The 25,754-nt window shown below is 60.3% G+C and overlaps 1 protein-coding gene across 1 annotated transcript; it reads right to left on the bottom strand.

Annotated features, from left to right (window-relative positions):
- Positions 1–5,576: 5,576 nt before the first annotated feature.
- Positions 5,577–19,118, bottom strand: TNFAIP2 (TNF alpha induced protein 2). The gene is made up of 12 exons (XM_032404666.1): positions 19,089–19,118; positions 15,863–16,226; positions 14,900–15,542; positions 12,786–12,900; positions 12,504–12,626; positions 12,256–12,356; positions 11,513–11,611; positions 10,834–10,957; positions 9,798–9,920; positions 9,436–9,591; positions 9,156–9,277; positions 5,577–7,230 (listed from the first exon to the last, which is right to left on the bottom strand). The coding sequence occupies exons 2-12, from the start codon at positions 16,209–16,211 to the stop codon at positions 7,089–7,091; spliced, it is 2,097 nt and encodes a 698-aa protein (XP_032260557.1). The 5' UTR covers positions 16,212–16,226; positions 19,089–19,118; the 3' UTR covers positions 5,577–7,088.
- Positions 19,119–25,754: the final 6,636 nt, after the last annotated feature.

Below are 25,754 nucleotides of genomic sequence, written 5' to 3'. Positions count from 1 at the left end.
GCCTCCCGTCAATCTCCTGCCTCCCTGGCCCAAACTCATCTTTCATTGGCCTGTTTGGGCATTCTGGAACTTTCTCCCTTGTCCACTGGCAGAGTGCTGAACTCTGTCAGCAGAGGGTGCTGGACAGACAGTAAAGGAGGGAGGGGGTTCTAGTGCACAACTGGCGAGTCTCCTCAAGGCCAGCTTACTCTGCCCTCGTCCTCCAAGGTCGAAGACCTCGACCTCCAGGGGCTTTGCAGCAAGTCTGAGCACAGCACTTGCCTGTGCATGGCTTACCTGGATCCCAGGTAGCAAGTTTCCAGCAAGTTCTGCCGGCAGAGCACGTTGGTGAATTTCACCAAGGCTGCATCCTCTCCAGTGAGGCCTGACTGAATCCCAGTGCCGGTCTGGGGGGTGAGGAGACTCTTCTAGATTTACCCTTCCTTGGCGCTCTGCCTCAGCCCTCAGGTGGTGGCTGTATTTTTGGAGTTCTCATCCTCTTACTAGCTGACCCCTTGTTACCCCAAACCCCTGCTACAGTCCTTTAAACGTCCCCTGTTCCAATTCCTGGGGGGTTCCCCACTCTTGATTGGACACTGAGTGATGGAAAGACTAGGAAGTTGCTCAGCTACCAACATGGGCCGTTGGTTACGGCAAAGGAAGGCCACTCGGAGGGTAGAGCTCGGGCGCAGACGCAGGGTGGTGGAGTCTAGGACTGTCCGGGAGACAGCATGCAGTGGCCGGCCTTCTGAGCGATAGCCCCCCGCCTTATTTTTTAAAGATTTATTTATTTATTTTTGAGAGAGGGAGAGAGCAAGTGGGGAGAAGGGCAGAGGGAAAGGGAGAGAATCTCAAGCAGACTCCCCATTTGGTGCAGAGCCCAATGTGGGACTCGATCCCACAACCCTGAGATCATGACCTGAGCCAAAATCAAGAGTCAGGTGCTCAAACCACTGAGCCACCCAAGCACCCCAAACAAGGTCGCCAACCGTGGCCGTCCTGTCCCTGCACCTCGACTCTGTGTTGAGCGTGTCAGGCAACTTGACTTTTTAGTTCATGGGGTGTGGGTCTGGAGTTGCTGGCCCAAGGAGTGGCGCTGGAGAAACTCATCTACATTCGGTCCCACTAAAAGGTCAGAGATCATGCATGGCCCGCCTGATCTATGACTGGATGAGACTGGGCTATCTGGGGATGGGGCAAATCTGTGTTTCACAAGGGAAGCATGTAAGTACCTATAGTCACAAGGCAGATTGGGGGAAATGCCACAAACACTCCAGTTTCTCCCATCAGAGGGGATCCTGTTTCTCCAGCCCTTGAATCTGGACCTGCTTGTGTGAGTGTGACTGCCTCTGACCACGGGGACATTAGCAAATGAGCACAAGCAGAAGCTGGAAAAGCACTCTTGGACCAGGCTCACCTTTGCTTGTTTCCAGAACCTTCCGGCCTGTGTGTGAACTAGCCCAGGCTCGCCCCTCTTGACCCTGACAACCCCAGGCCCTCAGGGTGTCTCTGCAGGGACAGTCAGTGTGCCTATGGGAGCATCAACCACCTGACGCACTGCCATCCTTAATGCACCACCCACCTAGCAGGCTCAGAGAATCAGGGTACCACTCCTTCCTGGGGTCACCCCAACACAGCTTTCTCACCTGAGCTTGGGCACGGCCCATCACAAACCTGATCCATCCACGAAGTCCCGGGACTGTCTCCTGCTCTAGACAAGGGACAGAAGCCAGGGGCTAAAGCTGATCAGCGCCCACCTACACTGGCAGGCACACCATCCGGCTTCTCGCCCTTGCTGCCCTCCGCTCACCACTGGGTCTCTCCCTGGCGTCCTCAGAGGACATCAGCCCCATGGTTTCGTCAGCGTTCTTGGGGGCTTCAGTGTCCACAGGCTGCCTCCTGGTTCCTTGAGCCCTCAGCACCTCCCAGTGTCAGCACACTCTCTCAAGATCGTGCCCCCACCCCACCCCACCCCTTGTCCTCACCAGTAACTGCATCACTTCCATGACCTCAACTGTAAGCGTCCTCCTCTGTGACTCCCTCCCTCTTGGGACTCTACCCCAGCAGTCCTCCACCACCACCCCCCCTCTCACTCAGTCTGATTCCACTCAGTCCTCCTGCCAGCCCAGCCCCCGGGGTCATGCCGGTGAGCCTGGTGTGACCGCCTGACCAAAGCCCTGTTCTCAGTTAAACCCAACTCTGGGACTCTGGGTGGACACCTGAGGACTAAACTTGGCTGGAGAAAATCTCAGGCTGCCGATGAACCCACTTCAGAGGGCACTTGACATTGCCGGACAATCCCACACCCGAGACCCGGGGCCTCATCTCCTCTTCCCTTGAACCTCCCACCACACCGGCTTCCATTCTCAAATAATGTCAGGTTATAAAATGTTCACGTATAACACATTCATGTGGTTCAGTAATAAAAATTTAAAACAGGACATACAGTGAACTATCTCCTTCCCAATCTCTGTCTCCCTCCCCGTCACCCTCCTACCTCCTGCTCTTTTCCTCCCCACTTCTGGTGTGTGTGTGCGTGCGTGCACACACACACACACACACACCTGTGTGCCCACACACAAGTAATCACTCTTATTAGTTCCTGGTGTATTCTTCTAGGCTGCCTAAATGCACACACAGGCAAATACAAATGAACATATTATATAAATACATATGATATGTAAGATACAAAATTCTCTATATATCTTTCCCCACTTTTATTTATTTGAACGCAACACACCATAAACTGTTCTGCATTGTGCTTTTTTCTCCATGGCATTCTATATTGGAACAATTCCCACATCAGGACAGAGAGAACTTACTCATGCTTTTGTACAGCCGTATAGTACTCCACTGTCTGGCGAGCTACGATTATTTGCCTGGGGCTACTGATGGACAGGTAGGGAGTTCCCAACACTTTGCTACTACACGGTGACTAGTCTGGTACCTGCATCACTTTCCATGGATATTAGAGTATGGATAAGATTCATTCCTGGAGGGGCGCCTGGGTGGCTCAGTCGGTTAAGCATCTGCCTTTGGCTCAGGTCATGATCTTAGGGTCCTGGGATCGAGCCCCACATCGGGCTCCCTGCTCAGAGAGGAGCCTGCTTCTCTCTCTCCCTCTGCCTGCCGCTCTCTCTGCTTGTGCTTTCTCTCTCTCTGACAAATAAATAAAATCTTTAAAAAAAAAAAAAAAAGTTTCATTCCTGGAAGGGGAATGGCTGGTTCACAGAGTTTTTGTTGACTTGACCCATGTTGCCAGATGGCCCTCCGTGGGGGTAAAATGACCCTCCCAGCACAGCTAGTGGGAGTGGCCAACGGCTGTCAACCTCGCCACGCAGTGCTGTCACCCACTTGGGTTTTGGACAATCTACTGAGACACACTCTTTCTGCAGACCTCTCAAACTTCACTCCCCAAATCTCTCCCCCAAGGCCTCCTCCCGCTCCCCTCAGGCCTTCCTCATCTGGGAGGTGGCACCACTGTCCCCCTGGCTTGGTTAGGGGCTTTCTGATGGTTCAGGAACTTGCTCTTCTCTCACACCCCGCTCCAGAGCTAACCCCATCTCCCTCCACATCGCAGCCCTCGCTGACAACATCATCTCTGCCCCAGGCAACCCCAGCACCCCTTAAAGGGTCTCCTGGCCTCCCCTCAGCCCTCCATTCACCAGGCAGCAGCCAGAGGGGTCTTTCGGAGTCATACATCACATCAGTCCCAACTGCCGCTTCAAAATCCTCAATGCCTTTACAGCAGGAGTGACCCCAACTCCCAGCCCCAACTAAGGTTCTCAGACCCCTGCCTCTTTGGTGGGATCTGGCCCCGCTTCCCACCTTCACCCACCCACCCCTGGAGCTCTTGCCCTAGAACCGGAGCCCTTCCAGCACCACCCCCACCCCTACCCTTTACCCCCGTGCTGTTCCCTCTCCTGCGCTGCTCTGTCCAGGTCTGCATAAGTGGTCTTGTCAAGTCTGGGGTCCCAAACCAACCGTCTCCTCCTGCGTGAGCACTCCTCACGGCCACAGCCGGAGCTGCCCCACCTTAATCTCTACTGAGTCACTCCCACCCCATCACCCCACTGCACTTGGACCTGAACTGTTTGTTTGCTTACTCTGTGTTTTTTGTGGGCCTCTGGGAATGTCAGTCCTTCTGGGCGGCCTTGGCCAACTCTCCCCACTGCCCCCCCCCCAGCAGGGATGGGGGAGGGTTGGAGGGCCCCATCAGTGCTTGTGCCCTGACTACGGACTCCCTTCCCCTTCACACCGGGCCCTGTGTCTATGTACGACCTGAGAGCAGGTGGCTACTCCCTCTCCAGGCTGTCCCCTCTGTGCCCTGAGCCTGGTGACTCACTCCTCCACTGGGGTTAGATCCTTCCCCTAAGGGGATTTTCCTGCAGGGGGGGAGGATGGGGAAGTTCCTGAAGTGGAACCCTTGGTGGTAGTGGGAGCCGGTGACCTCCGGCCCCTTCCCACCCCGTTTGAGTCCTGTTCCTCTTTCCTCCTGGAGCTCCACCAGCCCAAGTGTGGGGGGCAGTGCAGGGGCTCTGGGGTCCTCACCACTGCCCCCGGCTCCAAGGACCCCCACCCGCCGCAGCTGCAGCCTTTCATGTCTTTAGGTCCATCAGTTCAGCCTGGCCGGAGCAATCTGAAGCTTCCACCTGGTTCTCAGTGCCTTCACTCCCGCAGGCAGTACCAAGGGGGGGGGCGCGCCGGCCCCCGCACCCCCCCCCCCCCCCCCCCCCCCCCCCCCCCCCCCCCCCCCCCCCCCACGAGGCTCCAGCTGGCCTGGGACCTGGGACCGGGCTGTTCCCCGGGAGCCACGTGCACCTGTGGGCCCAGCTCAACTGAGGGGGAGGAGGGTGTCCCAGGGCTCCAGTCCCCCTCCCTCCTTGCTCCCCACTGCGAGGCTGCCCCAGCCCAGCCCAGCCCCACTGGCCTCTCTCTCCTACCCTGGAACTGGCTGAAAGGGCCCCCAGACCCCCAGACTCCACATGTGGCTCCCTGGGGGCCCTTCCCTCAGCTATGTGGAATGGAGGGGACTCTGGTCCTTAGGGACTCTGCCCTTCCCCAAATCCTGGGCCAGGTGAACTGGTGTCCAGGTGAGCTGGGGCCATCTCTAGAGACAGACTGTGGGGCTCCTCTGGCCACAGCCACGGCTCTGTGAGGTCAGTTCCAGAAATAGAAGGGCAGGTTCCCACTGGGCACAAGGGTGCGGGTGAAATGATTGTCTAGAGTCCACCCCTCCCCCCTCATCCTCCAAAGGAATGTGGGGGAGACCAAACCGGCTTATGGTCCCCTGTTTACAGGTAAGGAAACTGAGGTGCAAAAGAGCGAAATGACTGATCGCGCCCCATAGGCAGCCCTCCCCCCCCCCCCCCCCCCCCCCCCCCCCCCCCCCCCCCCGCCAGCTCATGCTCATTGGTGAGAAGGGGGAGGAGGAGGAGGCGCCACAGGGCTGGACTCCCAGGGGGTGGGGACAGGGATCGTGCCACAGAGCCTGGGGAGATAGGGTTTCCCAGGCCCCGGGAGGCTGAGAAAGCCACCGCTGCCCCTTCTGGCTCCCGAAATGAATCACTCTAAGCCACTTTTGAAATCAGGTTTATATTAAGCTATAAAAACTCGCACCCTGTCCTGAATACATACATACAAAAGCAGTGCTATCAAAAATAATATTAACAACGTCAAACACACTAACTCCTACAAACGTACAAAGGCCCTTGTGCACCATTTACATGGGCCAGTTCCTGGCCACGGTACCTGGAGAGGGGGGACAAACCCAAGGGTGCCGGCTCCAGACCCCCCCCAGCACGCTCAGAGGCGTGAGGCCGAGTCCTGCCTGCGTCTGACCTGCGCCCTCTCACGCTGAGCAGGCCTCGGGGGTCGGCAGAGGCCTAGGGGCGTTCCCGGAGCCATGTGTTCCCCAGCGTGGGATAAGGCACCGTCCAGGGCAGGGGGTGGATGGGGGTGCATGGAGGGGCCAAATCATGTCTCCCACGCCGGGAAGCCCACATCCTAACACCTGGAACCTGGGATTACGTCAGGGTCTGTGGCAAAGGGGGCTGAGGTTGCAGGTGGGGTAAGGCTGTTAATCAGCTAACTTTAAAATAGGGGCTGATCCTGGGTTATATGGTGGGCCAAAGGTCATCAAAAGGGTCCTTAAAAGTGGAAGGGGGGGCAGGAGAGGAGATCTGAGGTCTGTGATGTGAAAAGGATTTGACTGGCCACTGCTGGCTTTGAAGATGGAGGGAGCCACAGGCCAGGGAATACAGGCAGCCTCTAAAAACGGGGAGAAGCAAGGAAATTCCCCCCAGAATCTTCCTGCTGACACCTTGGCTTTAGCCCTTGAGACCTGTGTCAGACTTCTGACCCCCAGAGCTGAAAGGTCAGTTCTGGTTTCAATGACCATGTCTGTGGAAGTGTGTCACAGCAGCAATAGGGCGCTGGTCCAGAGGCCAAGGGGTCAGAGGTCAAGCGTGCCCTGCCCAGACCTCAGGCTGACTTCCAGGCAGCGGCCCCATGGAGACCCCCCGCCCCCCCACACCGGGCCTATCCCTACATGGAAGACCCAGGATGTCCAGGGCCCAGATGGGAGTTCACTGTTTCCTTGTTTTCTAGCTCTGCCTTCGATTCCACGGACATGCTGAGCCCCACTCACCGTAGTCCTGGGCCAGAGGAGGCGGGATGGGTGAGGCTCAGCCCCTGGCCCTCGGCAGCTGGGAAGGCGTTCAGACCCAGCCATGAGGAGGACAGTTATGATAGACTGTGGAGGGGCCCCATGGACCGGAGGTGACCCGGGATCTCTGACCCTGGCCACTCTCCCTCCCAGCTCCCTCCATTGGTACATGCATGATCAACCATCATTTACAAAGAGTCTCTTGGGGATTGCCTCACTGCCTCCCCACAATGGGTGCTCCCGCCCGCACGGACGGGCACGTAAACCGGTCCTATCCAATTCCAGCTGCCCAGGGGCTTGCGCCTTAGCCGAGGCTGGGCAGAAGCCGCAGCAGTAGGCACGAAGCCTGTTGAGGGGCCGTGGAGTGGAGTGGTTGCCCACCAAGGGGGGTGGTGTCCGATGCTCACTGGGTGCTCACAAGCAGGCCAGGCTGCAGGGAAAGCTAACCGACCTTTATAAGTGAAAATAGGGGCTTGGAAGACTGGTGCATTCCCGTGCTGACGTCCAGGATGCTTCGGATGCTCCTGACCTCGCTGCTGGACAGGTTTCCCTTGATGGCCAAGATGGCACTCAGGTGGCCTTTGCTGGCAAGGAGAGCATCCTGTCAGTCCAGCCTAGTCACCAACACCCCTACTCACACTTCTTCCCAGCTCCCCAGACTCCTGGCCCAAGCCACAGGGCCCTGCAGCCAAGCCCCTGCCCACGAGGGGGTCACTGTCTCCTTTGCCCATTGTGCTCCACCAGCCCCAGACACCTGTCCTTCCCTAGCGTGCGCCAAACTCCTGCCGGCCTCAGGTCTTTGCACTGGCTGTTCCTCCTGAAATGTTCTTTCCCACACTCTGGAGATGAGCAGCTCCTTCTCACACTTTGGGCCTCAGGGAAAATGTCACCTCCCCCAAGATTTCCCATCTCTAAAGTCAGCACCTCCTGTCATTCACAACCTTGGTTAAACAATCTTTACAGATCATAACTGTATTTCTTTGCCTGATTACCTCATTATTACTAACCTGCATTAGGTTGTAAGCTACACAAGGGAGGACTGAGACCTGGTCTGTCTTTTTTTTTTTTTTTAAAGATTTTATTTATTTATTTGACAGAGAAACACAGCAAGAGAGGGAACAGAAGCACGGGAAGTGGGAGAAGGAGAAGCAGGCTTCCTGCAGAGCAGGGAGCCCGATTCGGGGCTCGATCCCAGATCGAGCTGAAGGCAGACGCTTAACGACTGAGCCACCCAGGCGCTGCTACCTGGTCTGTCTTATACTTCATTGCATCCCAGTACCTAGAACAGAGCCTGGCACTTAACAGGAAACCACTCAATAATTGGTAGGATGGCTGGCTGGATGGATGGATGGATGGAGGATGGATGAGTGGATGGATAAGTGGGTAGGTGGATAGATGGATGGGTAGATGGATGAATGGATGGATGGGTAGATGGATGTATGAATAGGCAGGTGAATGGATGAATGGATGGATGAATGAGTGGGTGGATGGGTAGATAGATGGTTGGGTAGATAGGTAGAAGGGTGGGTGAGCAGATGGATGGATAGCTACGTGGAGGGTAAACGAGTAGATGGATTTTTTATATGGGTGGGTGGATGGATGGGTAGGTAGATGAGTGGATGGATAGGTTGGTGGGTGGGTAGATGGATGGGTGGATGGATGAATGAATGGATGGGTATATGGGTAGATGAATAGGTAGGTGAATGGATGGATGGATGAATGAGTGGGTAGATGGGTAGACAGATGTTTGGATAGATAGGTGGAAGGGTGGGTGAGCAGATGGATAGATAGCTACACGGATGGGGAGATGAGTAGATGGGTAGATGGGTGTTTGTATGAGTAGATGGATGAATGGGTGAGTGTGTAAATAAGTAGCTAGGCAGGTAGATGGATGGAGTGGATCAACCAGAGGCTAGACTAGGCTGGACTAGGCTAAGCAATCCAAATCAAGACTGTTCAAACTTTCCCTACCATGTCAGAGGACTCAGCCTAGAAAAACAATTGCCCTAGCTCACCAGATCCTCAGAGGACTGGGGGGTAAGCCTCCACTCTGACCCCAGGGCTGGATCCCAGCTTAGCATGGCTTCTAGCAGGCCCTTAGTCTCTCTGGTCTCAGTTTCCCCTCTAAGGGGGGGCAGTATCGTATCAGGCTAAAAGTGTGGACTGTGGAGCCAGACTACCTGGCTTTTCCATCTTGGCTTCACCCCTGGCTAGCTGTGTCACCTCGGACAAGTTCCTCAAGCTCTCCAGGCCTCCTCTGCAGAATGGGGATGAAAAGCCTCTCCTTCATAAGGCTGTAGTGAAGTTCCAGTGAATGAGCCACTGTAACATCTTAGCACCGTGTCCGGCGCTCGGCCAGCACTCCGCAAGGGTTAAGTGCTGGGACGGCGTCGCCGAGGCGGGTGTCAGCTCTAGCAGCCCTGAAGTCCCGAGTCCAGCCCCACCAGGCTCTGCCCAGCGCCAGCAGGGCCTTGCGGACGGCCCCGGCCCGTGGTGCCCTTGCTCTCACCTGAAGTCGGGGTACCAGGTAGCATAAGTGGCCACCTCGATCTTGATGGCACTGGGGTCTTGCAGGCGAATGACCTCGGCGAGCTTGGGGAGGGCGTGCTGCAGCCAGGTCGCTGAGGAGCCCTGCAGGCATAGGTCTGGTTGGAGGCGGGCCGCCCCTTCCCCGGAGGGCTCCCGAGGGCCCAGAGCTCGGGTCGGACCCGTCAGGGCTGCGGAGGCCCGCAGGCGGTCCTGGCCCCGCAGGACTGGGGGAGGGGCAGGCAGGAGCGTAGGTGACGTACGTTCTGGGTGCAGAAGCGCTGGATGACGTCGGCGTTGGCCAGGATGTGCTCGGCCAGTTGCTGCTGCTGCTCGGCCGTCTTGAGCACCAGGCTGCGCTTGCTGAGGCGGATGATGTACTCCTTCACCAGGTGCAGGTGCACGACCTCCACGAGCTCCTGGCGGCGGGCAGGGCTGTGTGAGCCGCGGGCGGGGGGCTCCCCGGCGTCCCTCCGGGCCTCGGAGCCAGGAGTCCGGGCAGGGCCGGGTGCACACGTGTGCTTGTGTGTGTGCGCCGCGCACGCGTGCTAGGGCGTGTGTCCCCACTGCCCCCCGCGCCCCGCGCCCCCCGCCAGGCCCAGCCGCCGGCCCAGCGCCCGCTCACCTCCCGGAAGCAGTCGTGCAGGTCCGAGAACTCGGGCAGCCTTTCGGCCACGGTGGAGAGAATTTCTTCCAGGGTCTGCGCCGGGGCCGCCCAGCGGGTCTGCGTGAACCTCTTGAACAGCGGCTGCGACAGGAGAGAGGCAGGATGTCTGGTCACGCCCTGCGGAGGAAGGCCCGCCGGCCGCAGACACACGCACAGCGACACTCGCGGCCCAGCGCGGGGGCGGGGGGGGGGCTCGAGGACTCCCAGAGAACTTGGGCGGAACTCGGGGCCCTGTTCCCAGACAGGAAGTGGAGACAGGGTCCCTGGACCCTCCTCCAAGGTCAACCAGCTGCAGCTCTGGGGCCAGGCCGGCCATCTGCCTGCCTTGAGGCCTTTTCCACCGCCCCCCTCTGAAATAAATAAATTCCTGCATAAACAAGGACTTGTGCTTGGCGGGGCCTGTGAGGACCCGTGCCAAGTCATCCAGGGTCACCGCCCGGCCTTCACCCCCGGCTGGCTACCCACGGCCTTCCGCCTTGGGCAGCAGGGACAAGGCGGGCTCCCGCGGAAAACAGGCAGGGAACTCCTCCTCCTCTTTCTTTCAGGGACCCCTGCCTCACCCTCTGCTAAGGGAGCCCAGGGGTTTCTGTGGACTTCTTGGCCCACAGCAGATGGGGCAGCGGCTGCCAAAGGCTCTGAGCATCCCCGCTGGGAGGAAGGCATGGGGACGGGGCGCAGGCAGGAGGGTCTGGGGGAGCCGGAGAAGGAGCACAGAGGCTCAGGACCGGGTTGAGTCTCAGTGCGGGGAGAGGCACTAACGCTTCTCTGTGGGTTCCCAGCCCAAGGGGCCCCTCTGAGGCCAAGCCCAGGCTGAAGTGGTGGGGATGAAGCCAAAAGCCCTCTGTGGCCCCCGTCACTGCGGTGGCACAGGCCTCACGACAGCTGGCCACACACGTCTGGGTTCCTGCTTCTGCCATTCCTCCCCTCCGGGTCCCTCTCTGCGTCCCCCCAAAGCTAAGCTCAGCAGGCACCCCAGGGAGTCAGGCTCCAGTACCTTCAGGTCCCCGAGCAGGCGCTGGAGCAGGGTGTCAAAGCCGTGACTCTTGAGCTCACTCAGGGGGCTCAGCAGGTGGCCCGGGAGGTCCTGTGGGGTCTGCCACTTCTGCTCCATGGAGGTCCTGGAAGGACACGGATGGGGCAGGGAGGTAACACCAGCCCTGTCCAGACTACAGTCCCCTACCCAGAGAACCTACTGGCCCTAGGCAAATCTTCCGAAACCATCTCTTCACCTAGAAGCCTCCATGACTCCCCACTCCCTGTGGAAGCAAGTCCGGACCGTCCCATCCCTGCTCCGGAGGCAGCACTTAGCCTGCTCACCCGCAGGGACACCTGCACTACGTGCTCCTCATCCACACCTGCCCGAGACACAACCCCGCATCTGTTCCAGAGGGGTGTGACAAGCATGAAATAAGGAATAAATCCTTCGCATGATGCTTGACCCAGCAGCACTTGATAAATGTCTGCTGCTGCTGCCGCCCCTACAGACCCCGGCCATCTCCCCACAGCCATGCCCATTGTAATCCCACAACTTTGCTCATGCTGTGCCTCCCACCCCAGCCCCCACGGGCCTCCCCTCCCCCTCCCAGCCATCCTCTTCCTCCAACAGCCCGGCAGGCCCAGCGATTCCCAATTCCCGCTCCCACAAACCCCTCCTAGTGCCCTTACCCCCTTACCGGAGGGACAAGCAGTTGTTGATGTTGGCAATGACATTGGCCCTGTAATTTCTCAGCTGTCTGCATCTCTCCAGAAATTCATCAAAGGCTCGCTGGTAGCTGGTGAAACGGGAAGGGGCACATGCAAGGATCAGCACAAACACTGGGACAATAGCAGCCTCCGGCCCGCCCCCTAGGCCCCCTGGGCTTACAGAGCTCGTGTCAGGTTGACAGGCTCCCTACGGCCCCCGGGGAGGGGCTCCTAGCCCCTGAACATCAGTAACTGGCTTTGCAGGCCAAGGCCCCTGCAGAGCTCCTGCGGCCCCAATCCTTCCCCCCAGATCCTTCTATAGCTGGAAGACGGGGGCGGGGGGGTGAAGGCAAGGGGTACATGGAGGAGTCCTCAGAGGCAGGGAGGGAGGCAGCCAAGAGAAATGCAGGGCTGGAGACCCGGGGTACCGCAGAAGGGAGGCCAGGGCCTCAGTCCCTCCTGGGGCATCCTTTTCGCAGCTGGAGGCTGCAGTGCTAAGGGCTTCCTGCTCAGCCGTCTGATCACCCGAGGCTCTCAGGGCTCAGGTGGGAGGTTCGGGGGGGGGGGCGGGGGGGGGGGAGGACTCCTGCTCATAATGACAGACACCCCAGAGGCAGGAAGGGGACGCTGATCTGGCTTGGATACCCCAGTGGGACACGGAGCGCAGGTGGCTATGAGAGAGTGGCTCCAGGGACCAGGCCCCCCTCCCCGGCACCGGCAGGCGCACACCCACCTCCGCAGGAACGCGGCCAACTCCAGCAGCAGCAGGTGCTTCATCTGCACGCCCAGCTCAAGGGTGACGCTCTCGGCCTTGGCCTGGCCCTGGGAGATGATCTGCAAGGGGGAGGGGTGAGCTGAGACGGGGGAGGGAGAGCGGGTAGGCCGGCACAAGGGGGGGGCGGTGCTCAGAGTGGGCACGCGTATGCACACACATGGGGTAGGCGTGCGCCGTGCGAGAGCCCAGCGGGCAGGCTCTGTTACCTGGATGACGTCGATGGCCAGCTCGCTGTGGCAGTGGCCGTCCAGCCTCTGGGGAGCCACATCCCGGGCCCAGCGTTGTGACTCCAGCTCCAGGGCCCGGGCCATCAGCTCCCTCACGCTGGCCTGGGGGCAGGAGAGGCAGGTCAGGGCAGCACAGAGCCCATCGGCCAGGCCCACGTGGGAGTCCCTGTCAAGCTCCTTGCCTGCGTCCCACCTGTCTTCGAGCCTCCCCTAGCTTCCTTCCTGCCCTGCCCTGGCCCCGGTCCATGGCGCTGGACTCACCACCTCATTGGACAAGAACGTGGCCTCCAGCAGCCGGATCTGCCTGGGGGGCAGAAGGCTCCCAAGCTGGACTCTCTGCAGCTCTCCCCCCAGCTTGGGGCTGTTGATGATGTCACTGCAGGCAGAGGGGGGCTAGCATGAGAAAGACTGCACCCACTTAGCACCAGCACTCATGCAAGAGCCCACCTTCTCAGCCTCGGTCTCCCGCAGGCCCAGAATTTGATCGCCCTCCCCCCATCCCTGCTTCTCCAGCTCAGAGGATGGGTCCCCGGTCTGTGCAGTTGGGTTTGGGTCAGAAACCTTGGAATCTTCATGCCTGCTCTGACTCATTCCCCCCCATCCACTCCTACTGAAGCAGATCAGCCTCAAGTCACCCCGCCCGAGGCCCTAACCACCACCATCATCTCTCGCCTGGGTGGCTGCAGGGGCCTGCTCTCCAGCCTCCTGGGCCCCAGCAGTCCCTCCTCCGCCCAGCAAGTACGACTTTGGAGTCTGGCCCCCTCCCTGCCACAAGGCCTCCAGCTCACACAGGTACAAAACGACTCCTTCGGCCGCAGACCGGCCTCTCGCTCTCCACCCCCCCCCCCCCACCTCATTCCCTCACTGCACTCCAGGCCTGCTGGCCTTGGGAATCCTGCCAGCCCGGGACCAGCACCCCCAGGCCGGCCCTGCTGCCCCCGGAGGGCGGGTCGGTGCAGGCAGGAAGGGCTGCCCCACCCCAGCTACTCCACTCACTCTCGTGGCGCCTGTGTGGGATCCGGGAGCCCCAGGGACCGTCCAGCCCTCCCTGGCACTTCCTCAGGGGCCTTTGTCTGCCCGGACACTCAAGAACGGCCCTCTCACCCCTCTCCCAGCCTGGATGTGGCTGGGACCCTGTGCTCCCTGTCTTCTGGCGACTCTGGCCACACAGGCCTCAACGACAGCCCCCTGCACTCCCTCTCCCCGGGGCTCTGCCCTGCTGGCCTCAGTTTCCTGCCATGCCGACCCCAGTGGGCCCCAGGCCAAAAGCCCTGAGGTCACTGGGACAGGAAGGCTGAGGTGCAAATGCCCAGTATTTCCTGGTGAGTCAGAATAAGCAGGGAGAAACTGGTTCACGACTGGCCTGTCTAGCCTGCCATCCCTGCCCTATGCCAATTTCCCTATGCCCTGCTGACTCACCCACCACCTCCACGGCATCCTTCCTCTGGCCCCCCGCTGGAGGCTGAGCCACTGGCACTCCCCGAGGCCACCGGCCACCCAGATGTGTCCCCGAGACCCTCAGTCACTGCTCACACACGCCCAGGCTTCCTGCAGGCTTTACCCTGGGGGCCAGAGTCAGCCCCCCAGGAAGCCCCGGCCTCCCGTGCCCTGGGCATTCCCACCCAGCACTGCACTGCTCACCCAGCTGGGACAAATGACAGATGTGCTCAGGACTCCAGGGAGTCCGGGTAAATCAGAGGGTACCTGAGGCACTCTGTTCAGAGCCGGCCTCCATCCAAGGAGCTCTGAGCCTCGGGGACCAGAACCCAGTTCTGCCGTGGGCTCACCCGGTGAGCCTGCACAATGGCCACATGGCCCTGCTCTGCGCCTATTCCCTGGGCTGCCCGGAGCGCCCCCACAGCCTGCCAGGTAAATCCAAACACTGGCCAGCTCTGCACAACTCCCAGGAAGCCTCAGGGCTCAGCCCGGGCAGCCGAAGATGACTCCCTTGGTCGGGAACACCACCCTCCCTCCACCTTCTTCCAGGCCTGCCCTCTCCCCTCCCCTGCCTGCCTCTCTTCCTTCCAGCAGCAGGCAGAATTTGGTTCCTCCTCCTTCCCTCCTCCTCCTCCACCACCTCAGGGATGGCTTCCTCAATCGACTCAGGCTGCTCAGGGCCCCTGCTGGTGGCTCCCACAGTCCCAGGTCTCCTCTGCCACCGCCCTCCCTGCTCTGGATGGTCACCGCCTCACCCCGCTCCTCAGACTGGGAGCTCAGGAATGAATGATGAGGTCCCCGCCATTCCCCGTGCCTCAGTTTCCCCAACTGTAGAACGTGGCTGAAGCCAGGAAATCAAGGATTCCCAGTGCAAAGCCGACGGAGCGCAGGCCCTGCTCCCGAGTCTCCCAGCCTCCGGGAGCGCGGCGCCCACTCACTTGGGGTAGAGGTTCTGCACCCAGACCAGCAGCATGTAGGTGTCGCGCTCACACAGCTCGAACTGCGCCATGGCCGCCAGCTGGGCCGCGAAGTGCTCGTGGTAGCTCTGGGCGTAGGCGGCCACCACGTCCACCTCGGCGGGGAACAGCGGCTTCAGCCGCTCCACCACGGCCTCCAGGTCCTCCTTCATGGTGCGGCCCATGTGCAGGAAGAGGCGCTCGGCCTCCGAGCGGCCCTCGGCGCCCGCGGCCGGCCGCGCACACAGGCGCTCCTCGGCCGCCTGCGCCACCCCGCGCCGCCACCGCTCCAGCCAGCGCCGCGGGCGAGCGCTCACCAGCGCCGGGGCCCCGGGCCCCTGGGCCTCCGCCGCCGCCGCCGCCCGGCGGTCCTCGCGCTCCTGCTCGGCCAGCACGGCCAGGGCCTGGCGCAGCCGCTCGGGCGCCACGTCGAGGGGCCGCCGCAGCAGGCCGAGCACCTGGTCGCGCAGCAGCACGTACAGCGCCTCCACCTTGCTCTGCCGCCGCACCAGCTCCTCGGCGCTCTCGCCGCCCGCCGCCGCCGCCTCCAGCTCCCGCTCCAGCGCCAGCAGCGGCCCCGCCGCCTCCAGCCGCCCGCGCTCCAGCGCCGCCTTGAGCTCCTCCACTGCGCCGGACAGCACGGGGTCAGCGCCGCCCGCCCGCCGGCGCCCCCGGGAGAGGAGGCCGCGCGCCCGACAGGTGAGGGGATGCGCCCCAAGGGGCCCGTCGCTGCCCGCCACCGGACCGAAGCCCCGCCGCCGCCTGCCGGCCCCAGGATTCGGCGGCGCAGGTGAAAGGCGGCAGACGAGACCCGGCCAAGCCCATCTCTGCGGCCCTCCCTGTGTCCGGGGTGAGTGGGCCATTCCCTCGGATGAGCCCCAGCCCCGCCCAGGCCCCGGCCAGCTCTGATCCCGGGTCCCTACCCCGCCTGGGGTCCCAGCCTACCTGTGGGCCGCGGGCGGCTGGACTCAGTTTGCGACTCGGGGTCGCCCTCTGGCTCTGCTGAGCTGGGCTGACCTTTCTTCTTCCTCCCTTTAGTGAAGACGCTGAACATGTCGGCCAGTCCTTTTGGCCTCTTCTTCTTCTTCTTCTTCGCCTCTTCCTTGTCCCTCTCCGGGACTCCCTTGGCCTCCAGGGGTGGCACCAGGTCTTCAGAAGAGGCCTCTGACATGGAGGCTTCGGGTTCCACCTCGGAGGTGGACGGCAACTTCGGGGAACTTCCGGGGAAGTCAAGAACCCCTGGCACCGTCTGCTGGCCTGGAAGGGCTTGGAAGAAAGTCATCATCTTCAGCATCACCCGGGCTCAGGCCTGTGGATGGGCAAGAGGAGAGGGAATGAAAGAGCAGCTGCAGTAGACAGGCCCGAGGACACAGCCGCGGTGGTAGCAACGAGCACGCTCCATCTCTCCTCACCGGACGACCATCAGGGTCTGGCTATCTCCTGGCCCAGAGGGGCACCCACAGTTCAGCTCCCTCCCCGGACACCAGTTTCTCAGCACCCACAATTCCTCTTCCAATACCCCCCAGTGCCTCCCCAAATCACCAGAAGCAGGGAAGGATCTGGAGATGCCAAGTCTCCCAGATGGAGGGGGCCTTCACTTCATTTTGGCAAATCCTTCCTTGGCAGCCCACCCTCTGGGCAAGGAGAAAGGACTGGAGGGCATGAGTTCCATCCTGCATCCCATGAGACCCTGGGAGAGGTGGCAGAGCACAGTACTGTCCCACCGCACAGAGCAAGGATCGAGGTCCAGAAAGGTCGCAGCGCCAGAGGCGGCTCCATCCTCCCCACCCCATCCTCCCTCCCGCCCGGTTCTTCTCTTGTCTACGTGGAGCCACCGAGGGACGATTCGAGCGGAAACACGGCTGCTCTGGCTGGGACTCTGGGAAGCAGAGTCCTATCCCCTATCCTGGCCTTGCGGCTCAGGTCTAGAAATCATAGTGCCCTCCCAAACTTCAAGGGGTGGGAAAGACCTTGAAGACTTTCACATGTCAGCAGGGACAAGGGGTCCAAAGAGGCACCGAGCTGCCTGAGGTCACCCAGGAACTCAGGCCAGGAACCAGGCTTCCTGGCTCCCGTTTCATCCTGGCTGCTCCCAAATGGGGTGACATCATCATCACAAAGGCTTCCACTTTCTGTGCCCTCCCTGCTGCCCATCCCATCTCTTCCTCATTCCCTTCTGGGGGTGGTGGTGGTGGTGTATCATCCTCATTGCACAAAACTGATCCAGGGAAATGTCCCTATGGTTGACAGCTTAGGCTTGAAACTCAGATCACCCGGTGCTGGGTCCTCCTGCCTCCATGTCCCCCACCACCTTGCAGGCCGCTTTCGGAGATGCAGGACCCCCTTGTGCCCAGCAGCACCCTCCCCAGCACCATGGCTAAAATCAAAGCAAGGCCAGGACCAGTGAATGGGGAACAGGGCTGAGCCTAGGAGAGGGGAGAAAGGCAGGGCTGGGAGTGGCGAGCAGATAGGGTCAGGCTTCCCTGATGACTGGGGCGATCCAGGACCATAGCGCCTGCCCCGCCCACACACACCCAAGAGTAAGTACAATGAGTTGTGACTCGTGCAACACTATGACTTTGATTCACCTCTGCAATAGCCCTGCAAGGCAGATGGGATGACCCATCATCCAGGAGAAACTGAGGCAGGGAGGGGGTTTGGGAGGTGCTTGCCCCAAGCACATAGCAGGCATGGATTAGGTCTGTCAGACTCTTTCCACAGCCCCTACCAGCTCCCCACCAGCCCAACTACCCTGGGCCTCATCACAACCCCTGAGTTTGGCCAGAGCCACCTGGGGGGCAGGAAGCCCGAGTTTCTCCCAAATGGCTTCACCAAATGCCCTCAGCAGAGTCCAACACTGCTGGACGTCAAGCGCCTCTCCTGTGCCATTTGGGCTGAGAGTTCCCCTCCAGGGCCAAGTGAGGGGTGCTCGGGGAGCCGCAGAGCCAAGGTGCAAGGCCACGAGGCTCTTCTGCCCTGCCCACCCACTGGCCAAGCTCCCTCTCCTAATCCATCCCGTTGTCGCGCCACATACCCACAGGAGCTGCTCCGGCCACTGGCTGGGGCTACTTAGCACCACCCTGACTGAGCAGACCCCACCTCTGCTCTCCAGCTAGGGTGAGGGAGAGGGCCACCCTGACCCACCAGCCTCACCTCTGCGCGCACACACACACGTGCTAGGCTCTATCTGACCTCAGACCTGGCTCCTGCAGGTCCCCGTATAACATCACTGCCTCCTTGCCTCTGGTATAAAATCCTCCTCACCCTTCCAGGTCCTGCAGCGGCCCCCTGGGCTCCATCCCAGGCCTTGATTTTCAGAGGCAGCTGGTGCAGTGGAAAGAGAAGCGGCAGGGGGATCGGCTGGACCACTCACTAGCGTGTGGACAACACCTCCCTACCTCCATCTGTGAAATGGGCATGAAGACCCCCACCCCACGGTATAGCTGCAGGAATCGGCAAAACCGCGCAGCCCCGTGCTGGCGCCCAGTCAGCCTTCGTAAGGGTATGTGTCCCGTGTCCCCGTGTCCATCAAGCCACGCTCAGCACCGGGGTAGAGCAGAAGAGGGCAGGAAAGGCATTCCTTCAAGCCTGGGCTCTAGGCTGGGCACACTGACAAAAGGGGCCTGCTCAGTCATATCATGTGACCACAGCCTGGGCCCCCCAGCGCCACCCTCTCCTGACCTCCCAGCCTCTCCTCAGGCACCGCACACCCCCTATGCTCCTTCCTGGGTCAGGGCTGAGGCCCACAAAGCCTCCCGTGGCCTCTGCGCCTGGCTCCTCTGTCCTGGCCGGGAAAGGGAGGGCACAGCCACCCCCCCAGTGAGGACACCCAGACACAGGCAGCAAAGTAACTTGGCCAGCCAGCCTTCTGCAAAAGGAGCAGAGACCCCTGGCCTTCCCCCCAGCCTCCTCCCTCCCTGCCCTTTGCAGGACCGAGGCCCGGGTGGCAGGACCAAACCCGGGCCCCCTGCACCCTGGCGCAACGCAGCGGCCTCAGTTTCCCTAGAAGTGGGGCTGCCGGAGGCCTGGGGCCCTCGGAGCGTTGTGCCCCCTCGGTCGGGCAGTGCCGGCCGCTCCGTCGGGGGAGCCGGCCGGGACCCCGGGGTGGAGGCGGGCGGGCAGCCGCGCGGAGCGGCGGGGGACAGACGCGGCGCGGGCGGAGGTCACTTACTGTGTCCGGGCCGGGCCGCCTCTGTCCCAGCAGAGCCTGGCGCCGCCTGAAATAGTCGCAGACTCCGCCCCCGCGCGGCCGCCCGCTCGCCCCGCCCGCGGCAGCCGCGGAAAACCCGCGGGCGGAGGCCAAGGCAGAGTGCGACCCGGGGCTGCCTGCGTCCCCGAGCCCGGAGTCGCGCGCGCCCCGCCGAGGGGAGCGGGGGTGTCACTCCTTGCCACCGGCCCGGGCTGGGTGGCGCGGCTGGCCGAGCGTCGCCGCGGTCTGTGGGGCGCAGGGAACCGCACCCAGGGCGGACCGGGCTCAGCCTGCCGCGGGCCCATTGTCCGACGGCCGCCGCTGATTGGCTGGCTGGAAGGGGCTCCGCGCTCGGGACCACTTGCCCGCGTCACAGAGCGGCGCCCACCCCAGCTCGCCCGACTCTCGGCCCGCGGGGTCCCAGGGACCGTCCCACCCCAGCTCCCTGGGCCGCGGGAGGATTGCTCCCTCCGGGGAGAGCGTTCCCACTCAGGGAGGCCCGGGAAGGGGCCCTGCTGGAAGAGGCGCCCTAAGGGGAAGTGGGCGCAGGCAAGGACAGCTGTGGCCAGAAAGCACGTTTGCTGGGTGCCTGGCATTCGCTCTCATTATCAAGCCTTGCTAGAAAGGGGACTGCTCAGGAAGGTGAAGCGACCTGCAACTCGCCCGAGGTCACACACCCGGCTGCAGGGCTCCCACTGGAGCACTTTCCCTTTCTGGGACTGGGGTTGGGCCTAACAGGTTTCGGGTCACACCAGGTCCGGACCCCAACAGCTCAGGCTTGATCTCAGTCAGTGGAGACTTGTCCTTCCTCAGCGTGGCCGTTTGTCTGGGTCTGTCGTGGGGTGGGGGTTGGGGAGGCTGTTGCTGGTGAAGAGCAACCACTGGGGACTCACCCCCTTCCCTCTTTCTCATTTTAGGAATTCCTGCCCTCTGGAAAGAACCGTGTCATTAAGGAATTTCCCAGCTGGGCACCAGCTTCCCTTTTACTTTATTGCTAGAGCCCCTGCTCCTCCCATCCTTTTGTTTGCCCCTACCCTTGGTCTCTCCCTCCCTGTGGATTCCCCACTCCCCCCTATCAGCTGGGCACAGATCTCTGAGGCCTGGGAGTGGGGGGCAGGGGAGCTGGGGGTGCCCCTTGGGACTGAGAACTTCCTCTTCCTCCTTGGGAGTGGTAGTCAAGTGCCAGCTTTGGGCTTGGCCATAATCATGTCCCTGGGGGGCCTTGTGGGGAGGGGGACATCAGGAAGTGGCAGTAAGATGGATTCCACACTCTCTTTCCCAGAGTCCCTGGGGGAGGGGGGTGCAGGGTGACAGTTTTCAGACAAGCTCACAAAGCCACAGTGCCCCAGGGCTGGGAGGGTCATTCCTTTTGCTCCCCAGTGAACAGATGAGGAGACTAAAGGCCAGGTCCCCAAATTCATCCAGTCACATAGGGGCAATGAGGATGAGAAGCAAGGGCTCCTGGCTCATCGCCTCGGTGACCTCCCTCGTTGTGCAATCTCCACACTTTCCTGCCAGGCCTCCTCTCCTCACCCTGAACAGATTGGGAAATTGCTGGAGAATCTGAAGCTTTCTGAGTCATGGGTGGGGGGGGCGGTTGTCAGGCCCACAGATCCCACTATCCCCCCCACCCCAGCCCAGAATCCTGATCAGCAGAGGCAGGAAGGATACTTCCCAGGGCAGGGGCTGGGCAGCCGATCTTGTCCTCCGATGCGCAGTCTGCCTGAGCTCCCTCTCCATGGCCAGGAGTAGGGAAAAGTTACCTTCTCCTTTGTGCTTGCACCAGTCACTTCCCCTTTCCTGAGTTAAGATAGGAGGGTCAGGGGTCACCTACATGGAGCCCCCAACACAAGGGAAACCCTCTGAAAACAGGGTTGCATAGAGCCAAGGGATGATAGCCGGCAGGGCGGGCACTAGCCTTACCCCTCGTGATAGATGAGGAAACCATCCTCAAGAGGCCAGATGCTTCCAGAGGGAGCCAAAGGCCAGCCAAGAATTCCACCCCCAGCAGGAAATGAGCATCAGATGCTGGTTGGGAGTGTTCCTGGCCAGCTGCTGTCCCATTTGCCATCTCCCCAGGGGATGGGCAGGGGAGACCAGGCCAGCTCCACCTGGAAGAGAGGACAGCAGGCAGAAACCGACTGGCAACAGACCTCCCCAGGCCAGCCCAGAAGTCAAGTGTGCCGGCATCGGGCCGGGCCGGGAGCAGTGGCCAGCTCCTTGCAGGCAACCTGGGGCCTCAGAAGTCCAGGACCCATGTGCGCTGGCCTCCCTGCCCTCTGCTCAGACATGACGGCGGACCAGTTTTTTGAATTGTGATAAAATACATGGAACCAAATTTACCATATTGACCTTTTTAAGCATACAGTTCAGGGACATTTACATTATTATGCAACCACCCCACCATCCATCTCCAGGACATTTCTCACCCTGCAAGAATGAGACCCCAGACTTATAACACTATTTCCCCTTTCCTTCTTCCCTGAGCCCCTGGCAATCACCGTTCTACTTTCTTTTCATAAATTTGACTATTCTAAGTAGCTCATAGAAGTGGAATCCTAACAGTATTATCCTTCTGTAACTGGCTTATTTCACTCAGCATAATGCCCCCAAGGTCCCTCCATGTTACAGCAGGTGTCCGATTTTCCTTCCTTTCTAATATTGAATAATATTTCATTGTTTATCAGTGGACGCTGGGGTTGCTGCCACCTCTTGGCTATTGTGAATAATGCTGCTTTGAACATGCGTGAGCAAATACCTAAGACCCTGCTTTCAATTCTGTGGGTAGACATCTGATTTTGTTGACCTCCGCAGGTGCCAAGCTCTGTCCTAAGTGCTTTGCGTGCATTAACTGATTTCGTCACACCACCTTAGGAAATGGGTACTCCTTAATTATTCCCTTTTCACAGATGAGCAGAACAGGTTCACTCATGTGCCAGTGGGTATGGAGCTCAGGGTGCCATTAGTAAGCACTGCGCTATATTGCTTCTCCCCCAGTCTGAAATGCAGCTTGACATACTTAAGTCAGACTCAAGTAAAGGCTGCCAGAGCAGAGAGCTGAGATGCAAAAACGGGAGGTTTTATTGCCCTCCACTTCTTTTTCGTCTCTGAAAAAAAATATCCCCAATCCCTTTGGTCAATGACTTGTTCGGTCAATTACTTGAGTCTTCACCTTCAACCTGTGGGGCAGCAGGTGGGGCCAACTCCGTCCTGGCAGCCCAGCCGGGTTGGGCCAGAGAATAATACAGGGCAGTGTGTGTGTGTGTGTGTGTGTGTGTGTGTGTGACTGGTGGTGCTCCCTCTCCTCTGTCTCCCGGCTGCCTGAGAACCTTGCTGGAGAAAATCTCCCGGAAGAGGGGGATGCTGCAGGCAGAAGGAGAGCGTGGTTTGGTGCGGGGCGTCAGCGGGTACAAAGGCCCGGGAGGGCATTGCATGGGAATGAAGGGGCTGTGGGTCACTGGGCCTGGCTACCCTGGGAGCACCTGGCCAGGGTGCCTTGATCACAAGGGGAGGGCTCCCCAGGACTGGGAAATGAGGGCATTCCAGGATATCACGGAGCCCTTCCCCCATGGCCAGGCCCACTTCCCTCTGAGAGATGACTTGCACTTCCCCCCACTTCCACCCCAGCCCCACTGCTTCCTTTACTTCCCAGGCCAGCCATCACCTGACCCAGGATCCCTCCTAGGGCCTCTTGTTTCCGGGGATACCCCACTCACCAGCTGCACTGGGCAGAGCCATTGTACCCCCTGGTGATAGATGAAGAAACTGAGTCTCAGAGTGGTAAGCGGACACCAAGTTTGAGGCCTTGAGGCTGTGGTCCCTGCTACCACCCGGCCTTCCCCAAAAGGGGAAGTCACTTGCTCCGGGGTATTTGAAGCCGCACCGGACCTCAGCCAGGGTCTGCTGACCTCCCCAGGGACCACGGGATGCCCAGGGACAGCTGACCCGGAACCTCCCTCACAGGGCATCCCCGCCTACGAGGGCGATCACCATACCAGGTGTTTACCAACAGAGAGTGCCCCGCCCTCCACCCATGGAGGAAGCCAGGTCATGTGGTCCTTTTTGTGTCTGGCAGATGGAGAAACTGGTGAGGGTAAGTGGCTTTTGCACAAGTCCCAGGAGGCTGGCCCACCTCAAGTCGGGCGCCCTGGCCGGCAGTGGTGGAAGGTGGCCAAGTTCAGTTCCCACCTCTTCAGACCTGGATTTCCAGGAAAACAGCCGAGGAAACTTGCTCCCCATCAGGCCCCACCCAATGACAGAGGCAAGTCACGTGGCAGGAGCTCCCTGGGAATCCCAGCATTTCAGGGGCCTGGCCAGGCCAGGAGGGGAGCAAGGCTGCCCCCAAAACCCTCAGGGCCTGGGTGTTGGGAACTCCTCCTCCGATAAGACAGAGAGGACACCCCGCAGCTCTGGGCTTCTGGACTTTGGAGAAGGAAGGCATAATGGTGGGGGCTGAGGCATGAAGACCACCTGGCCCCTGGGGAGCTCCATCACCGACATCTGCATTTTTAGACACGTGGCTCCATCCCTCAGGCCTCAGTCTTCCCTCTTGGAAATGGAGGTGACACATGCTTGGGAGGTTGCCAGGAAAGGGTTAGAGGAGATGGTGCATGTAAATAACAATAATGCCAACTGCAGGCCAGGCCCTCAGCCAGCACCACATTTGCATTTTCTCATGGAATGCTCCCCATTTTACACCTGGAGATAGAGCCCAGAGAGGCGGGGTAACTTGCCCAAAGTCACACAGCTAGGAAGGTGCAGAGCTGGGGTCCCAGCCCAGAGGTGTCTGGACCCAGAAGCTGATTCTTAACCCCTGCACCGAATCTACGGGAAGGAGGAAAGCCATGAATCAGTGAGCACAGCCAGGCACACACGGTGGGTGCCCCAGAAATGGCAGGACTTTTCACGACCTTGCTCTTTTCCAAGATCCTGAGATTTCATTATTTGAGGATTCTGTCAATGTAAGAGCATTAGGTTCTTCATCATTTGCTTTTACGGCAGCGCTCAAGAGGGGCTGCCCCATTCCCCCAACCCAGGTGCCTCACCAGCGCCTGGCACTTCATTAGTCATGAACATTCCTTGGATGAGCATTGCTTCTTATCCTGTAAGGAGCCCTGGTTGCTTCTGGGGAAGGACACGAGGGATGGAAATAAGGAGACATCTCCCCTTATAACTTTTTTGTACTTTTTAAATTCTGAGCTATGTGATGGTGTTGCTATCCAAAACATGATGAGAGTTAAACACTGAAAACATCTGGGATGCCTGGTGGCTCAGTCGTTAAGCGTCTGCCTTCGGCTCAGGTCATGATCCTGGGGTCCTGGGATCGAGCCCCGCATCGGGTTCCCTGCTCGGCGGGAAGCCTGCTTCTCCCTCTCCCGCTCCCCCTGCTTGTGTTCCCTCTCTCACTGTGTCTCTCTCTGTCAAATAAATAAAATCTTAAAAAAAAAACAACAACACTGAAAACATCTAATAAATACCTTTTAAAGGCCACTAAGAGGTGGGGATGTATGTGTGCAGACACAGTAGGGGAATCCTGCGAAGAGGAAAGTCTTTGCAATGACTAGTCCAGGCCCCATGGGTCCCAGGAGAGAAGCAGACCCAGGGGTGGGTTTGACTTGTCCAGGGTTCGTCCCCTCCAACCATTTCACCAGAGGAGGGGGCCCAGGGAGGCTGGGCTGAGACCCTGGCAGCACTCACCCGTGGGAGCTCCCGGCCCCCGGCACATCTCCCCTACAAGGAGGGCCTGCACCGCCACCGGGGGCGGGGGGCTGATTCCCCCAGACCCAGAGCTCTGTGAGGCTGGCCCTTGTCAGCAGCATCCTTGTCTCCCCAGACCTGCGCACAGGCCCACTGCCCAGAGCTCCACGAGGAGAAGGGCCCCTCCGGCCTGCTGAGTTCCCAGAGGGACCTCATGGTAGCAAAGGAAGGAAGTGACGATGGGGATGGGGGGTGACCCTGGGAACGCTGCAGCCTCCTCCTCTCCCCTCCCCTGCAGTGGTGGGGGCCTGCAAGGACCGCATCCTGGCCGATGAGGATGCTGACCCCATGAGGTGTGGGGCCAGGAAGGAAGGGGCTGGGGTCACCAGGCAAACAAGGAAGAGGGAGAGACCATGCAGGCACGGAGATGACATGCTGACACGGCACTGCCAGGACCTGTGGATGCTCTCATCTACCCCGTGCCGCAGAGGAGACGGAGCCTCTGAGTGGAAATGGTCATCGGCAAGAGGAGGGCAGGGCCGAGACCGGAACACACTCCTGGCTGGTGTGGCCCCGTGGGTGTGTATGGCACAACACACTTGAGGGGAGCTGGGCCTGAGCGCCAGGGGACCAGCAGGGAGAGGTACCCAGAGAAGGCACAAGTCCCAGGCTGAGCTGGGGTAGGGGCACTCAGGTCCCCTCCCGACACCCCAGGATTGTCTTTGGGCTGGCGGAGGACCGGCGGGCTGTGGTACCCATCGTGTCCTTGGACCTGAGCCCTCTGCCCTGGGCAGGATGCCCCTCTGCACTTTCTCACTGCCCTCCCCAGGCTGGGCTGGGGTCCCAAAAACTGCTAGAGGGGGCCTTGTTTGTCCCACAGGCTCGGAGCCAGAGACCAGAAGCAACCCCCGATCCATGAAGGAGCCCCAGGAAGTGTGGCACTGAAGGAAG

Source organism: Phoca vitulina, unplaced genomic scaffold (genome assembly GCF_004348235.1).
Source record: "Phoca vitulina isolate PV1807 unplaced genomic scaffold, GSC_HSeal_1.0 scaffold7, whole genome shotgun sequence".
Classification (NCBI taxonomy): domain Eukaryota; kingdom Metazoa; phylum Chordata; class Mammalia; order Carnivora; family Phocidae; genus Phoca; species Phoca vitulina.
The sequence above is the reverse complement of the archived record's forward strand: the minus strand, read 5'-3'. Positions and strand labels throughout refer to the sequence as shown.

Coding starts and splice junctions, on each gene's coding strand:
- TNFAIP2 (XM_032404666.1), bottom strand. CDS start 16,211: ATGCTGAAGATGATGACTTTCTTCCAAGCCCTTCCAGGCCAGCAGACG. Junction 12,901..14,899: donor GTGCAGAACCTCTACCCCAA/GTGAGTGGGCGC, acceptor CTCTGCCTGCAG/TGACATCATCAACAGCCCCA. Junction 9,278..9,435: donor AGCGCTTCTGCACCCAGAAC/GTACGTCACCTA, acceptor CTATGCCTGCAG/GGCTCCTCAGCGACCTGGCT.